Source organism: Lethenteron reissneri, chromosome 46 (genome assembly GCF_015708825.2).
Source record: "Lethenteron reissneri isolate LAM-NWPU_2019-01 chromosome 46, ASM1570882v1, whole genome shotgun sequence".
In the NCBI taxonomy this organism is placed as follows: Eukaryota; Metazoa; Chordata; class Hyperoartia; order Petromyzontiformes; family Petromyzontidae; genus Lethenteron; species Lethenteron reissneri.
Genome location: NC_083824.1, coordinates 9,656,775 through 9,675,522, shown reverse-complemented (window position 1 = coordinate 9,675,522; position 18,748 = coordinate 9,656,775). Strand labels below are relative to the sequence as shown.

General features: G+C 48.8%; 1 protein-coding gene across 1 annotated transcript in view; it reads right to left on the bottom strand.

Annotated features, from left to right (window-relative positions):
* KIAA0825 (KIAA0825 ortholog) overlaps positions 1-18,748 on the bottom strand; it is a 70,188-nt gene that overhangs the window by 27,555 nt on the left and 23,885 nt on the right. Inside the window, 6 exon segments of the mRNA XM_061570608.1 lie at positions 2,793-2,887; positions 5,246-5,392; positions 5,960-6,095; positions 13,613-14,075; positions 16,043-16,249; positions 17,714-17,899. Coding sequence (XP_061426592.1) covers positions 2,793-2,887; positions 5,246-5,392; positions 5,960-6,095; positions 13,613-14,075; positions 16,043-16,249; positions 17,714-17,899 — 1,234 coding nt within the window.

Here is an 18,748-nt window from a genome sequence, read left to right as displayed (position 1 = left end):
ATACGAGAACACCGAGCTGAACCGCTCACATAATGACTTCTGGTGCACATATTACACCCGATATTACACTCATCCAGAAAGCCCTTCAGTGACACTCGCCTCGAACAAAAAGAAGGCAAATCAGAGACAAACACGCCAAGGGTGAGGGCGCGCAACGATCGCGCGCAACGCACGAATTACTCAGCGTGCAGCCATCTCAGAAAGCATCCGTTACTGAAAGACCATGACGTGCATGTATACCGAACTTTATACACCCACTGCTGGATGAGGGCCTCCCCCACATCGTTCAGGCAGTCATTTTCACCATACTTCACCCCGCTAGTCAGCGCGGGTTGGTGAAGATGGTGTGGGAAGCGTGGACACGGGAAAGGAAAAGTAGAGCAAAACATGTGACATAGCTGCACCACCCCTCTGTCACTCAACTTGTCACCCCACGATCTGTAACACCTGGCACACATGGTGGGCAGCGTTCCAAGCACTGTACAGGCTCAAGCCTGCTTATCTTTTGATACAGTTACAAAAACACGCTTTGTCAACTCGCGAGTTTTCCACTCAGTGATAGTTACACTGTGCCATTGGCATTATGGAACGCTCGCAGCAAGCAGAAGAGATGATAGAACATGATATCTCAGAACTAATTCTGAATTCCCATCGAAATGGCTCTCCAACGCACCGGTGTGCTGTACTAGTGACGAATTGGCCACGTTCTGTTTACGTGACAACCCTTACTAGTTGGCTGTGTCGGGTGGTGGCTGGTTTTAACGACACATTTATATATTTACGCGATCTAACCCAAAAACGCCTCTATTATGGACTATATACATGACGAAGTACATTATGCCATTCCGCGCCCATTGAGTGTTGGCTTAAGAAAAAAATCCATCAGGCACAGTGCTTGAGTTTCCAATGTAATTTAAGCTGGCATTGTAATTACCGATGAATTGTGTACGTAATCATTGTCATCATGGTCATCATCAACACCAGCAGCAGCTGGATTGATCACCGTCAATTATATCCGGCTCTCGCAGGCAATGGGGGTTGTAAGTTTTGTTTTTTGGAGACAGCGAACACTTTCGGATTGCAGCGAGTAGGAAATCGCAGCCGATTCTACATAGGCTCTTGCTCGTCTGCTCACAATGGATACATTGAGATCACGATAGCATAACAGGAATCCTAAAGAGCATGTTATGACAGCTAAATGTTAAAACAAAACATCCTGGTAACAAACACGCGCCTACCGTTCCCGTGCTGTCAAGACATGACCGCAGTGAACATTTTACAGGTGTCGCAGATGTACGCAATATTATATAAACTCCCATAAAAACCCCAAAATGCAAATAAATAAACAACAACAAAATCCTTTATTACGTTCTAAATCAAAATAAAGCATACACTGTTTGGCAAAACAAGAAAGCGGTAGCAGCCAGAAAATAAAAAGACAAATCAAAAACCACTTTGTGGGGAAACGATGACGGAGAGGGAGGGCAGTGAACAGACTGTGGGTATGGCGAGCCATAACTGTGGACATTTATCAAAGTGACACGTTCCCATCCTCCGCCATCCATCACCATGCGAACCTGGCAAACGCCCTTGCCATGTGCCAGCGCGCACGCCGGCGCTGCACGCCAGGCCTGGCCGCCCCTGTGCGCGCTGGTGCCAGCCCCTAAATGCCAGCGGGCATAGGCCCCAGGCGTGGCGGGCACCCCGTGGTGCGACATTAGCAGTATTTTTTTTTATTTTTTTTGTATGTATTTCTCATTCAATGTGTATATGTTTTTTTTTTTTAGAGTGACGGTAATTTCGTGGATTATTATTATGTGTGGTACATTTAAGGGAACCGAAAGGTTGGTTATTGCTGTGGAAAGAGAGGTTTTATGTCTGTCCCCGTGTCTGTCGGATGGTAGATCTGTTCATCAGACGGTCCATCGATCCGTCCTGCCGTCTGTCTAACCGTCTGCATGTCTGTCTTTATGTCTGTCTGTCCATCTGTGTGTCCGTACATGCGTCCGGGACACTTCACATAATTCTCCAACTGCCACAAAACCATTGCTACCAGACTTACCCGACCAGCCCAACAATATGAATGTTTTCAGATGATATAATTCGGGCAAGATTTGCCAAGAAAATAATTTTAAAAAGCGCTTAAATATATTTAAAAAAAAACACTGAACAAGATGATAATTATCAGCGCAATTGGCGCGTCGGGATTAAGAGCGCGTGTGTACGAGTACAAGTGTAGGTAAAGCTCACTCGGCAAGCCCTGCCAGAAACCAGCTGCAAGAGAAATACAGAAGCACTGCTCCCCTCTTCCTGGACTTGCTCCCGGACAATTCTACAACACGAATGGATTTACATAGATCACACAACTCAATACATTCGGCAATGTCGCCGATTATATATTTTTTCTGTTTAAGTCAGTTTTATTGACAAGCCGTTGAGTTTTTGATTATTTGTTCCCGTGCACCACTACCAACGCAGTATCATGAAAATTTGTATTTATGCGAGGTTTGTATATATGTATGTATGCTGAACCTATTTCGCACCGTACGTAGCCAACCGTGCTAATCGGAGGTGCAGGGCAAGGACAAAGGTTTGCTCATTACAATGCTCAGTCAATGCCTACCTTCCAAAAGTTTCACTTTCCGACCTCCTTGCGTGAGAGGGCACATGGCTACTGCGTCACGAACAAAGCAATCGGGAGCCATGGTGAAGCTGTCAGCGAGGCAGTGAGATGTAATGCAAAAAGCGCAGCACAAAGGCAGCAGCAGCAGCAGCTCAAGTCCCCTCCGTACCTGTTGGCCAGCAGGCAGGCGAAGGAGGGCTTAGTCAGTCCCAGGTGAGCTTGCAGCAAAGCACTCCAGTCCCAGGGCCAGGAAAACAGTTGTGCCTGCCGAGGTCAAGCCAGGATTACTTAAAAAAGAAAATCTGCAATTGCTTGATCAATCACGCCACCGCTGCCCTCCACTGGAGTGAACTCTGGTCTACTCTTCCTTCCACATTGACGCAGTGTGCTTACCCACACTTCACCCCACCGCACGAGACCTAATGATCAACTGCGGTGAACCCATTTATACACCTGGGTGGTCAGAGGCGTTGGGGGAATTGAGAAAAGCGGAACTGTTGTTTCAAGGAGGTGGGATTGAATCGGCGAATTCGGGATTGCAAATCCAGTGTGCTAACCATCACAGCACGGCAGCTCCTGCCTGTATGCAATGAGAAATAGTCAAAGAGTGGGACCTGAAAGTAACAAACAAGGATCGGCTTCACACTCACACAGCTGACTGACCTTGGTCTCGGTAAACGCAGGCCTGGTTACAGGGCTCGGCAAAGTGTTGCAAAGTCGGGTGAGTCTCTTATCTATTGTGGTGTGTCTGCCAGGATTCACTTTATTCCCCTAATGTATGTGCGCGCAGGCCAATAATCGTCAGGCTACATTAATTCCTTTAACGAAAATTCTCGCTTGCATGCATGCGCAGCAGCCTCCCATTTGTACGTCAGCTCCAACCGCTGAGAATCGCTCACTCGGAGAGGTTGTTAGGTTTCCCGATTGGGCCCCACCTACTCGGCTGGCTGGAGTGGTCGGACTGGTGAATTGGGCTGCGGAGTCACAAAGAAAACCCCAGCGTTGGCAGAGGTGAAAGCGAACCCATACGATTGGGCAAATAGTAGCCTGCTGCATCGTCAAAAGGTCGGTCGTTGGCAGAGTGCTGACTGGTTTCAATGCCGCGCACTTTTGTGCGACGCAAATGGCGTACGTCCGGCACGTTTGCACCAGCGCGCACGCATGGGCCTCGTGTGAGAGTGAACACGTCATTGGACCAGTCGGTGTTAGAGGTTTGCCTCGCACCGAGTGGGTGCCGTGAAAATTTAAAAAACGGCACGTGGGAAGGAGATTTTATCTCACAGAACCGACAGAGAGGAGAAGCACGTGAAGATGCATATTCTTAAGAGGGTTAATTATTTCACGCCACCGCCAAAAACAATGGGATTTTCAATATTACGTCAAATAAAAGGGCAATCTGGGAAAAATGGAGAAAGGTTTAACGTGTATTGTAATCAAGCAGGTGAGAACTCAGGAGACCGGCCTCATTTGCATGAGCGACCCGGGGCATTCGTCTACCAGTAAGAGGCAATAATTGCCACGTATAATCCCAAATGAGAAACTTGTGGGACATTTTCTAATGTGGCACACAATGGCGTACTCTTGCGAACGGGGAGCAGAGGATCTTGAGGCGTCCACTGTGCTGATTACACTCGCAACAATAATCAGGGCAGCCGGCTGGATTCAAACCGTGAAACTCTGCAACAAATTTGTTACATTTGGACATCTGTAAAAAAGAGCTTTATAGCTCGTCGGATTCCTCCAGTATGAAATTAATATTCTGATTCTGAAATGAGGAATGCGCTACCACTGGGCCATGTCACCACCCTGGCATCGCTCGTGCGAGGTGGCAACCCTGGAGGCACCTTTAGGGGGGGGAAATGGGCAGAATAGTTTCCACTGAATGTCTCCAATGATGCACACACACACAGAGCGTGCTTTCGTCATATAATCATTCTTATGTACACATTGAAGAAAGTGTGAACCATCGTCGATTGCATTTCATCCCCACCTGTTGCGGAGAATTTGTACGGCCCTTGCACGGTTCACTTACATGCCCCGACCCAGGGCAACCGCTCTAACATCGCTATGTTGATGCTTGCGAAGCAGTGGCATTGTGGGTCTGTCACACGGCAGAAGTGACATTGTGAAATGTTCACATGTCACAGGGATGACCTGCACGGGCTTGCACAAACACCAATAGCAGAGAGATAAAGGTGCGGCCGTGCAATTGCTCGCTCACGCCACTGCTGGGAGAAGGGCCTCCACTTGAGGCAGCTCTAGAGAGCCACTCGAGATTATATCTTTGGCCTACTCTTCCACGCTGGCCAGATGGCTGGTAATACGTGGGAGTACCCACGCTTTACCCCATCACATGCGGACCTGCCAATGGCTTACCTGCGGCATGCCCATTTATACTGCTGGGCATTCAAAGACCGCTGGGTTTGGTGGATTTGAGCAACTTGCTCCATTGTTTCAACTGCCGCACGCACCGGGAGATGGCATTGGACCGACATCCTCTGGATTGCAAGCGTCCAGCGTGCCAACCGTTGCCCCGATTTGGTAACTCCCAAAGAATTCAAATGGCAAAACTAATTTCTAATGCAGGAGGGCGAGATGTGTCACCCGACAAGGGGTACAGACCTGTTGTAATGGCTCGGTGCCAATGTGGCAGAGGCTGCTCACAGGATTAAAGTCTGAAGGAGGCTCGGAATCCGAAAGCACAAACTCCGCTGGGGTCTGCTCCACTTGAACTCTTCTATCCCCTCCCAGTTGCTGTGCGAGCCACATCTAAAAAAAAAACGAACACCCAATTATTAATTAAACGGCATGCCTGGTCTCCGAAGATGCGCTGAAATGACAAAGGGCCCAGGCAATAAACCTCGGATATCACTGCAGAGAGCTGGCGGCGACCACCCGCCGCCACCGCCAGCTAATAAAAAAACGTTAGAATGTCAGGGCACATCAGGTTTGGTAAATAGTGATTATAAAAGTCTGTAAAGATTAAATAGAACATTTCCCGAAACAAAGAAATTCATATGGACACAGTCTTATCTTTGCCCTTTCGTATAAAAAGGCGACTGCTCCCGTATTCAAACTCAAAAGGTAGCCCATGTGTTTGTGTATCTTATTGCTTGAACTGGAGCATTCACCTCGCAGAGCTCTGGGACCGGAAACCTCTGGACTCAAATAAAAGACTTATCAATGCACAGCGAGCGCTCCGGCCGCTGAACTGCAGAGCAAATAATCTGCTGTAATATCAAAGCACCTCCCGGGTCCCTGGGTTGGCGAGGCTGACCCCGCCGTGACTTTCGCGCAAGCCCCGACAGCCGCCCAATCAAGTGCTCATTTCCATACCTCATTGGTGCTGACAGCGTGATGGATGCGGCGCAGGTATAGGGGACCACCTGGCCTCCGGCGCGAAGGCGGAGCTGCTGGCGGCAGCACAAGCGGCCGCGCCGCACCACGCGTGCCGCTCTCTGCGTCACACCGCCTGCGACACACACACACGCGCAACTCACACACGCGCTTGCACACGCACAACTCACACACGCGCGTGCACGCGCGCAACTCACATACGCGCAAGCACACGCGCGTGCTCGCTCGCTCGCTCGTGCAAACTTTCAAGCCTCGGTATTTTGGGGATGTTGTTGTTGTTGAAAGTAAGAATGGTTTAAAGCTTTCGTGACTGCAGGGATTCATATTCTTGGTTCTTTCGGTAAAGTCACGTAGAAGGGAAATAATGAAATAATATAAATATAAAACAATAAAAATTCTCACTTTTTTCAAATTTTCTTGCCGTGGATTTCACACCTGATGATGATTGCTTGTGTTGCAGTCGAAACGTCGTGAGAATTTTTATTGTTTTATATTTATATTAATTTATTATTTCCCTTCTACGTGACTTTACCGAAAGAACCAAGAATATAGTAAGAATGGTGTCGTGGTGTAGTGGTTCACACCCGCTGGACTAATACAGCGGTCACCGGTTCGAATCGATGCCCCTGGTAGCGGCAGTAGAAACAACAACGCAGGTTTATTAAATCCATCCCCCCAACTACCTCTATCCACCCAGCAGTATAAATAGGTTCACCACAGTCGATCGGCAGGTTGTGTGTGGTGGTGGGGCAAAGTGTGAATACTCCCACATCTCCAAAGCTGTCTGGCAAGCCTGGAAGAACTGGTCTGAATGGGGGGTCTCTCTAGAGCTCCCTCCAGTAGGGAAGTCAAGAGTGGCGTGAGCGAGTAATTGCAGCACTGTGCCTTTACCTTTGTTATTGAATGTAAAGAAATGCACTTCGTCATGCGCCGTTAACTCTGTATTTGTAGAAATGTATGCCAAGCCTGCCACCAAATAATCATCTTACAAACAAGCCTAAAGGACATCACTCAAATATTTAACAGCGGAAGTAAATTCATAAAAAAAACACTGTGAATACATTTGTTTTCCATTTCACGAATGCGTCTGCTCGCATTTTGCCCAAACGGATTAAAAAGCTGTCTCGTGTGATTTTATGCTTTGTCACGGTTGCTAAAAACGCGACCGCGGCTGTTGCTCTAAAATGTTTGCATAGGTGGCTTAAAAAAAAAATAATAACCTTGACATTTTCTCTATAAGAACAAACAAAGCTACAAAGTACATGGAATGCATCTTACCGCAAAGCACCGAGTTTCTTATGGTTTACGCAGTACTTGAATTGCCGACCGCCGGCAAACCAAGAGCACCATCTGACAGGGCGTTTGAAACAACGCCCCCGTTAACTTTATGTCAAAGCGGGAGACGTCGGCGCGCAAACACGCACCTTGCACGTGCGTTTGCGTGTGGGCACCAGCGTGGAGGAGCGAGCGTGCGAGCACGCGCGCGCCATCGGGCGCGTCCGCGTGGGTACGCAGATTGAGCCGGCGACGAGACGGGTAAAAACCACAGCCGTCGTGAGCCCGTGAGCGCAGGTGCCGCTTTGGATTTCCTCCTCCTTCGCCGCATCCCGCTTGTGCCTCAAAACAAATTGCAGCAAATTTCTCTGTCGTCGCTGATGGATTAGCCTGGCAAATTGGGAGGATCCTCGCAACAGCCTGGCACCACGTCCCCCGACTCCCAGCCGCAACGGCCTGCCTAGCGTAACGCATCCTTCACATCAGCAACCAACTGTGAATTGTTGCGTGGGCCTCGGACGCCATTAAAATGAGCCACCCGCGTTATCGCGTGAGACAGAGTCAAGGCATCGGCATCGTCTGATGCCTGGCCTCGGCTAACATCAGTGGCAAACAGCGGCATCTGAACCAGTTCTGCACCACCTTCCCCCCAAAACACACCCTGCTTCCTCAACCCATGATGACCACTATGGTGAAGTATGGTAAAAAAAATGTTTTCTCAAATTATCATTTTGGCAGTGTTCATCTCCTGTTTACAGCTTTGAGCCAGCGATGAAAATTCCTCATTCCTCTAACGAGAGCGAGGCCATAGATAGAATGAGTTTTCTATCTAGATTTAAAATGCATAGCTGCAGTAGTTTCCTAATATCAGAAGGAAGAGCGTTCCAGACGGCCGCAAAAGTGCATCTGAAAGGGAGCGATGCAGTGACCATCTTTGTTCGATGGTGAGCCAGAAGCGGCTGCGAGGATGACCGGAGTTTGTGTGATGGCTTATATGCTCCCTAACGAGATCAGCAAGGTACTGTGGTTCATCTGTGGCAAGCACATTGTGTTTAATGAGTGCAACCTCATAGTCGTATAATTATTCTTAGTTCTTGCGGTATATATTTATATTATTTTATTATTTCCCTTCTACGTGACTTTATCGAAAAAACCAAGAATATGAATCCCTGCAGTCACGAAAGCTTTAAATCAAAATTTTGTCGTATAATTCTTAATATCAATGACACAGTTATCATAATTGACAAACATTATAATAAGGTTAGATTGTAGATGAATAAAACAAACATTTGGTAGACATTATTGCGTGTATAATGCATGAGAAAATTAGCGTTTTTTTATGTGAAGTGTTGGGAAAAGTAGGAAAGTCGTTCCAGTTTTAATACAATTCAAAACTTTACTTCTCATCTATTCAGAAACTGCTACAAAGGCGATGGATTCTTGAATCCATGAGTGTAGGGATTTCGGTGTGTTCCCCAAAGGCGGTGGATTCTTTAATCCATGAGTGTGGATATTTGAGTGTGTTCCCCAAAGGCGGTGGATTCTTGAATCCATGAGTGTGGATATTTGAGTGTGTTCCCCAAAGGCGGTGGATTCTTGAATCCATGAGTGTGGAGATTTGAGTGTTTTCCCCAAAGGCGGTGGATTCTTGAATCCATGAGTGTGGATATTTGAGTGTGTTCCTCAAAGGCGGTGGATTCTTGAATCCATGAGTGTGGATATTTGAGTGTGTTCCCCAAAGGCGGCGGATTCTTGAATCCATGAGTGTGGAGATTTGAGAGTTTTCCCCAAAGGCGGTGGATTCTTGAATCCATGAGTGTGGAGATTTGAGTGTGTTCCCCAAAGGCGGTGGATTCTTGAATCCATGAGTGTGGAGATTTGAGTGTTTTCCCCCTCTTGTACGCATGGGTTTTCTCCCGATCCTCCAAAGTTGTCCCACGTGCCAAACACTCATGAATGCAATTGGCCAAACAAATTTATGCAGGACCCTCTCAAAAACGCAAAAAAATATTGAAACTCGGTGAGGCTTTGCCGGGTAAAACACGGGGCATTATTAATTGTTAGTGTGTGCCGATGCGATGAGCCAGTTGAAGCTGTTTTCATATCCGCAATAAATAGGGCAAATAAAACTCACCAGGGGCCAATTACACAGTAAACAGAAGCAAGTTTAAATAGACCACACCTATTACACAGGAGCAAGATAGGCACCGTGAGAATTTATCATAAAAAACGTAACGCATGCCCGCTCTGGGAAAAGGCCACGGCACTCGTATGGAAAGACAAAGACAGGGCCGCCCGTCACAAGCAATTAGGGCAACGTAAATGCCTGTCACTCACGGGACACCGGCACAAACGTCGGGGTGCCTGTCGGCACGATGGAACGATGATCGTCGCGAAACAAGACTCACGATCTGTAACGCTCATAACACGCTGCGCTGTTGGCTACACTAAACATTATTCAGGAATTAAACGAACTTTGAAAATGAAGTCGTTAAATCTCCACGTCATCGATGATTCCGGAAAGAGAATTTGATGGAAAGCGTTAATGGGATGCATATCGGCGATTTATTTAAAATTTTTATTGCAGAATCGAGTTCATTACTTCAGAAATAGTTTGGCTACGCGATCACGCCGTCCGCTAAAAAAAAACACAGAATTGCAGAATCGCCACGATCGCAGCAAAACCCACCGCGCCGGCACCTGCCAAAGCAAGGGCTTGCGCTGGCCACACCACAGCGGCCCGCTTGTTTCTCACAGTAAATTACAGCTGGGATGAGCAATCAGGGCGCGTGACGTGGAGACTACGTCGACGACAGTGCTTAGAGCGGAGCCGTTAGACATTAAAGCAGCTTTCTGATTGCGCGTATTGAGACATGCGGTCTGCCGTACACCCCCCCCCGCTGAGACGGTGTGTTCGCCTCAAGGAGAAGGAAAGTGTATCTTTGAAAACTAAAGCCATCAGCGGCTCGGAGGCGAGGGGAGCCACTCGTAAACAGACGCTCGCTCGCGTGCTTTCTGGGGGCCGCGAACGCGCGTGCAAAAACATTAAATGTCCCGCCGCCAGCCTCAAGGGCAAAACGCTCGCTCCCAAAAGTGTGCATTTTCAAAACGCGGACGGAGAAAGAAAAAAAAAGAATCCGGTCGTTGCGGCCATCCGAAGACGCGAAGGTTAAAACGTTATTTTTTTCCCCGTCCCTTCTGAAATTGCATCGCGGAGGGCCGACGCTAGTTTGCGCACGGGAACGAAAAGCGAAAAAGTTAATTTGCGCCGCCCCCCCATGACGGTCACTTCCTACAGGTTGAGGGAGCACGGCGTCAATAGCGTCGGGCTCGAATAGGCGCGTGCACGAAATGTATGCGAGGTGATAAAAGGTACATAAGCATATGGTGTACACACGCGCACTCACAAGCTGATATATAAGCATTTCATCTGTTCTGAAAACTATTTGGAGAATCACATAAAACCACATTATTTTAGGTAAAATGGCAGTTAAGGTCCAACTCAAGGATTTATGCAAGGAGTTATGTGGATAGACACAGCTTAACTCCTCCTATAGCCCAATAACATCTATATTCGTGTCTCTTTTGCAGGCACCATGAATCATTTCGATGATATAAGGGATGATTAAACGGAGGCATGGGATGATTAATTTCCTCCAAGCCCAGCCCATACCATCCTATCAATCATGTCATTAGAAAAGGCGCACAGTGAACTGGCAAAGGCTCTGGCTATGAATTACTGCCTCCATCTTCATTAGCCCCGTGTGAGAGCACCAGGAAGAGGCATAAACAGCAAATGTTTCACCTTTGTGGAAAAACGCTCTTGATCAAAAGGTTATATCGCACACGGCGCAGGCGGCTGATTGCCTAGCCCGTACCTGTCCCGCTCATTAAAACCCCAAACAAATAAATAAGCACAACCATCTTGAATTCGGCACACTCTTGGCGGTGACGATAAGCTAAGTGGCTACTTTTTTTTTTGCCGCCGCCGTGTAAAAATGCACGGCAGAATAGGTCCATTAAACACCCAGCGCATTAACCGACGTGGCAAGTCTCCCCAATTCATTACAAACACATGTAATACAAATGCCGCAGCGCTATTTCTCCCCACCCGCCTCCGCGCTCTGCCGTACTTTTCTTGGTCCAGCGAAGCAACGGTCATGTGCTATCTCATTTTCGCGCGTAATGATGAGCTATTAATCTCCCTGACAGGTCCGCGGGAAAAAAAAAATCAGCCGGGTCCCACAGTTCACTTACATGCAAAGCGCAAGGCCTGCCCATAAAACTGGGTAAAACAATGCATTATTTCCACAGGACTCAGTTCTGATACAAACCTGCCAAGTACAATAACTCTTACTTATGTCGTCATAAAGCACGTCGAGCGGCCGAGGGAAAATAATCTGCTCTTCATGTTACATTTTAAAGGACGAAATTTTCAAAGATCAACCCGTCCCAATGAAGGTTTTTGAACAGTCGCGATGGAAGTGCACGGTTAGCTGTGTTAAATTCACAGCACAATTATATAAATACTCATTAAAAGCACAAATGCTGCTATATTTAATTTTCATAATTGTCCCTCCTTAAAACCGAACGGCGAAAACGATCACCCGTTAAACAAACAGACAATTACGACCGTAGCCTGCCTTCCAAATCCATTGGGCGTTACGCAGAAAGGATTTCAATAAATATTCAACGGCAATGCTCTTTAAGGAACCTGACACGGTGGGCCGTGCACCTTGGCCCCTTAAGACAATTATCACGCAAACACGGGCCCTTAATTATTTTTCGGTGCCCCCCCCCCCACCACCACCACCACCACGATACGGTGGGCGTTGGGGCGCCGTGGCAGGCCCTGTAGCGCCATCGCATCCTCTGAGTCGGGTCAATTGCAGTCACGGGGGTCTGCGATCACAACACGTTTTTTAATCGGCCTCTGCATGGTCGCCTCCGCCGCAAATCACCGCGTTGCATTCGCGGGGCGCCGGAGGGGAGGAAAGGAATAAAGGGCTGCAAGTCGAAGCGCCGGTCCCTGTTTTACGTCTCTCGCCTTTCAAGAAGCGACCGACTAGCAGCACTTGTGCTGGCGGCTACTGAGAAACAGCATCACAGGACACTTTATCCCTCCTTCTATTAGGCCTTGTTCAGAATCGTTTTTGCTTTGCCGCACGGTGCCTTAGAGGGGGAAAAAAATGCGTCGCTTGACCCGAATCTCCCATAAGAGTCATTTGATGTTGAGTGTATTAAATCGAAAAAAAAAATCCACCTGAAGTTATGATTGAGCAAAAAATGTCTCTATAACCTAAAATGCCTTCATGTACAAAGGTGCTACCTTGGTGATAAAATTCTTACATTTCACAAGAGGAGTGAAAAAGTAAATTGTTACTGTGCAAAAAAAAACGTGTACGTATTCCACCGTGGGTTTGTGTATAGTATATATATAGAGAGAGAGAGCTATGTAGGCAGGCAGAGGCATGAAGGCAGGTTAGCTCAGCAGATGGATGTATGGTAAACAGTAGAGATATAACAAGAATATCCTTCCCCCCCCCCACCCTCCATGATCTCATGAACTGCCACAAATCATATGTATGATTTGATTCACGACTAGATTCTCTCATCTACTTCCTATTGTGTCTGTCCCGCGTGTTCAGTCTCGTCCGTTTCATTCACCTTTAAAGCAACATATTTAATATAATGTTGTAGAATTGTAAACATTCGATGCATGTCAACAATATCATTAACTGATCTATCTACGGCTTGATCAAGGCCACCCCAAGCCTTTAATGTGTTTAGTTTGTTGTCCCATCTCCCGCACCGCTGATGAGCACGAATAGCTACGTACATTCATACATAGCCATCTGTTATGGTCCTGAAATGTAACAATCCATCTAGCTCCTGCACACGAGTCGATTTCAACGCGACATCTCCGCGCTAGACATTCTCGCAGGCATCTTCCCTCCTTTGGTTGCCATTCTGTTGTTAGTCTCAACCACCGGTCATCATCCCATCCAGCGAAGTGTCCTGAGGAGTGGCCCAGTCACAGCGAAAGCTATACTGGATGTGGTGTGCCAGGTGTGGAAATATATTCCAAATCTCTGACCTGAACAGACAAATAGATAGGTAGGCAGGCAGGCAGATGTGATTCCAGACAGCCTACCTATATACCTAAGTAAAAGCATATGCTGTATAATGAGAACTCCGTTCACATATAAATACAAATATTTTAAAGTCCATCTTTGAGACCAATATTATCCAGCAGCATTTGTTTGACCAAGCAAATGCTGGACCGGTTTTGACCTTCTGGGTCTCATCAGTAGAGTCAGTCATAAGAAGTGAGGGTTAACGTCTGCACAGACTCACTGTGCTCCAACGATCCTGGCCGCCCGTGCCAGGGTGGCCTCCACCCAGTCTGGCCGCCGCTTCCTCAAGGCCTGTACGGTGCGTCGCACTGACAGGGAGCAACCACCGCCACCGCCGCCATCGCCACCGCCGCCACTATCATCGCGCCCCTCCATCGCCACGGCGCGCACGCAGTCCGCCACGAGCGCCAACGCCTCCGCCGCGGCCCGGTCCAGCGTGACGCCGGTGGCCTCCTCCACGGCATTGCCGTCCTTCAGCGTTCGGCAGAGCAGGGCGCAGAGCGCGTAGAGCAGCAGCGAGCCGTGGGGCGGCCGGAGCTTTGAGAGGCCGCCGGCAGCGCCGCCGCCTTCTTCAGGAGCAACCGAGGAGAAGAAGACCTTGATGGGCGTGGAAATAGATGCCGCGGCCATCGGTAGCGTCTGCACGGTGGCCTCGAGGGCTCGCTCCACAAAGTCCACGGTGCCTGGAGGACCACGCAAGGGAAAGGTCAGTCGTGTGGAGCGGCAGGAGGAGATGGCTTGTTGCGCGTGCCAAATGTATCCAATAACCTTCGTGTGTAATGTCAAGCCACTGATGAGTGAAGGCCTCCCTGTGCCTTGTCGGTTACGCGGGTTTGTTTGCCCATACTTCACCACGCTGGTCAATGTGAGTTGGCGACATTGAGAGTGCTCACGACTAGTTCAGATATCACTCACCACTGATGATGGCTGTTTCAAAGTGCAGTGCCCTTACCACTGCGCCACCACTCCAAATGCTACTCTGTATATGAAATACATTATTCTAAGTTGTTAATTTCCATCTTGTTAAATACAATTCAAGGCAGCGCATTTTGTGAGACAATTTGCGATCTTTCACCATATATATGTCACTGATCATATTGCCTCCCGGTGATCGCTTCCCCCCGATAATAAAGAAGTGCAAAGCGGCAGGAAACAGAGGACGCTTTCCAGACGTGACACGGGCAGGACCTCTAGCGTGCCTGAAGGATGTTAAAAGGTGTTTGACAACCTTTACACCGTGGACTACTTAATTAAGACATCCGACGGTATTCACAATGCATATTATACTTTATTTATTTAACACAAAGCAGATACGCTCAATTGATAATATGTGTTAAGCTTTTTATTCCCATCAGCAAATCGATGCGTTGGGGAAACGTAATCCTTCCTTCCCAAAGTATCTGATCTATGATGCATAAAATGCTTCAACACGTATTGATTTTTTTTAAGATATAGTGCCAGGGAAACACATCCCACCAATACCCCTGTCTTTACCTCTATATGGCTCTGCATCGATTCTTCACCAACAACAAAAAAACCCACCAGGACTTCCCCCTGCTAACATTTACAAAAGCTGCATTTAGGAAGCCGTGCTGAATTCCCCTGCACGCCATCTCTCGTTTTTGCCTTGCCTAATTAGATACAGATCTATCTTAGTCGGCCCGCCTCTTGCCAGCGAGCCACACGCATTAGGCGGCACGACTCTGCCCGATGATTGATGAGCGACGGCTGGCAAAAACTCGCAGCTACAAAAAGGCCCCTTTGATGGATTATCACAATATGCATATGAAAACAGTGATGGATGACTGCGAGAAGCAGTGTAAAATACAACGGCGGGACATGACACGGAAAAGGTCTTATTTCAGAAAGGCCGTTTAGGCAGATTTTTTAACTCTGCACGCAGGGCGGCGCTTGCGCCTGCTTGCCTCACGAGCCACAGCTCCAAGATTGCTTCCACTCGGCCATCTCAGCGCGGGAATTTTTTTTTTTACGCGTAATAATACGAACAAAATGGCACCTATTCATTTTTGCAAATGATATGTCCGTTAAATTGGCTATAACCATACTCACTCTTTCATAAGTGTGTAGCTGCTGCTGATGCTTCATTATGAGAATGTTACGTTCAAGGCACATAGCGGGTAATTTTTAAACTGCTCTGCGAGATAATTCCTGCGGTGGGAATAATGAGATGCTATTGGCTACGTGCCCTAACACAGCCTCGGCAGATGACCCCGAGTGACACTAAACTTGATTGTGGTGTTGTAGCTTTTCATAAGCGGCGGCTCTTTCGTCCTTTGTCTCAGATCCTGCAAAGATGGCTGGCCACAGAATCCTGCCGTGATGTAACGATCAGCACACTGGACTTGCAATCCAGAGGTCGCTGGTCCTATTCAACCTCAAGGCGCAGCGGTTGACACAATGGATGCGTTTCATAAATCCTCCTCCTCCCCCCGCCATTGTCACGTGAACGAGTAAACTGTGGATAGAGCCGACCAAATACCCTCCTCTAGAGGGCTTCTCTAGAGCTCCATCTTAGGGCTCTCGAGTGCTCGCTCTGCTGGAGGTCCTTCCACCAGCAGCGGTGCGAGCAGGGAAATTGGGGGGTTGCACCTTTACCTTTGACCGTTGCGCCACCTCATGTCTCCCTTACCTGGAAATCCCTGCTTCTGCGATGCCGAAAACCCCCACTCAGGGGGGATCTTGCCGATGAGAGAGGGCGGCAGTTCCTTTGCCGCATCACTCCCGGCCGCCCTCGAGGCCTCCAGCAGCTCCAGCACGGGCAGCAGCAGCACATCCCGGGCCGGAGACAGCAGGAGGCGCAGGCTTTCGCTCACGGCCGATTCTTGGCTCCCGTCCCCTGGCCACAGAGGATCACCGCAAGAGGCGTGCAGGGGAACAGAGGCAGGCGCAGAGTGGCATGTGAGCGACAGCCGTGGTCGGTGCAAACCCAGGTTGATTAACCAGCGATGGCAAGACATATACCGTACGGGACCGCTCAGTCCCCCTTTTATTAATTTGTTCTATTCGATATGTAAAAAGATAACGGTGCATCCCTGCAATTACTTGCTCAAGCCACTGCTGGCGGAAGGGCCTCGGCTAAATCGAGCTCTCGAGAGAAACCCCTCCAGAGTGGATTTGGCCTACTCTTCCAATGCTGGCCAGATATTTTGGAAGGGGTGGGACTACCCACACATTACCCCACCACACGCAACCTGCCAATCGACTAACTGTTGTGTAACCCATTTATACTGCTGGGTAGACATAGGCGGTGGGGGGAGGGGGGGTTTCAGAAACCTGCCCCGTTGTTCCAAATGCCTCTGGATTGCAAGTCCAGTGCGCAATCCACTACAACAGGGCAGCTTCCCATACGTCATGGCAAAGTGTCTTGCTGCTCCAACGAGGCAAGCGTTGCTCTTCTCAATGAATGGGCCCCGAGCCGGTGGTGAAAATCCTACAATCATTTGGTGAGAGGTCCAGTCTCTTTACAAAAAAAAACATTAAGGTATGGGAGTTTTAACAGAGAACAATCAATGATTTTGAGTGCAATATCATTGGACTTTGAGGTGGAGGGATGGCACAGTTGTTAGCGCACTGCATTTTGAGTTCAATTGCCGGTCACGGGCAACATCAGTGAGAAGAGATATCTGAATCAGTGCTGGGTCCATGCTGCCATGCAACCTCCTGTGATCAATTAGGCCGCTAACCAAATAGGGTAAGTTCCGAATAGCAACACAATTATATACTAACTTTCATTCTGCATATTGGATAACCTTTACCAGCTATAACAGTCCCCCTCTCCCTACTATAGACAAATGGAGAGGCAGACAAAGGTGCGCACAAAAGGACAGAACTAATATGCTCACGTTATCTAGAAAGCGCTAAAAACTTAGGTGTCCCAGCCGCTCCGTCCCAGGGGCGAGCAACAAAGAAGCGCGGGAGTGCTCGCCAGGAACACCGCGTGAACACCGCGAGAACACCGTGAGCAGAGTTCTTAACCGGGTACCCGATACCCGTACCCTACCCGATACCCGGCTACCCATACCCGGCCGGGTACGGGTACGGGTACCCATTTGCGACCCTGGTGCGGCCGGGTACGGGTAGACCGTGAGTCACTGGTGAGTAACTGTTTGAAACTCATTTCGGCCGGGTATGGGTAGGGTACGGGTATCAGGTACCTGATTGCGGCCGGGTACGGGTGGGGTACGAGTACGGCCGGGTACGGGTACCCGTTTGCGACCCTGGTGCGGCCGGGTACGGGTAAGGAATCAAAACCCGTTTGCGACCTCTGACCGTGAGCCAGCAGACGAGAGGCCGGGCTCACCTTCGGGCGAGATGACCACGTGGTCCCAGAGTGCGTGCCTGTCCAGGTATTCCCGCATCACGTCACGCAGGACGCAGGGAGAGCCCTCGCAGGAGCCCAGCGTGAGCAGCACGGCCTGTGCCAGGGAGCGGCCTCCTCCCTCCGGCCCCGCGTTCGCCCGCTGCTGCGGCCGCCACTGCTCGACCCCTGCCAAAGCAGCGCCGGGGTCGGGAGCCGTGAACTCGATGTAGACAGGGGCCGTACACTTTTTTGCATTATCAAGAACACCGCAACTCTGACCTGGCAATTATGGGGCCCGTCGTGACGGATTACGTGTGCGCCAACGGACACGGGGAGGGACCACGATGCGGGGGAAAAAGAAATAACTCGTAACTGTGATGTCGCGAGTTCATAAGCGCATTGCACTGATGCAACGTGCTGCCATAAATCACGCGAGCATTAAAATTACAGACTTATCGTGACTTGTAATATTTTACGGCGTAATTAATTACAAGTCGCCAACCGTTTCTGCTCTTGGCGTGCTTGATGCACTGTTTCACAGTGCGGTTAAGATAGTCTTTTTAGTAAAGCAAAGCCGGTTTTTACATGAACTCTCAAAAGCAATGTGACAAACTGACTGCTGCATGCAAGGTATTAGCGGTGACAGAACACGCCCCTTTAAAATGACTCGAGATTATTTCCTCCTAATGTACTCGGTTCAGTTAATCTGTCTACTGGGCACAGGAGAATGCACAGTGACATGATCAGAACAAGACTGCTCAATCGCGTGAATGTCAAGCTGTGTGATGAACAAGCTAATAACGTCGCATCCATGACTGTGTTTTTCTGAATGTGGGTGATGACAGAACTTGTCATCACTCCGCTATAATAAGCCCCTCCAGAGTTTTCAATCTACGGGCCGTGCCAACAGACAAAAGCTTAATTTTTTCCTTTCAGTCTCTGCCGAGCGTAACATGTGCTCCAAAGAGAGTCACTTGCCCGTGTAGTCGGCAGCTACTGACCTCAAATGGAATTCCAGCACGGGGCTAAACTCAA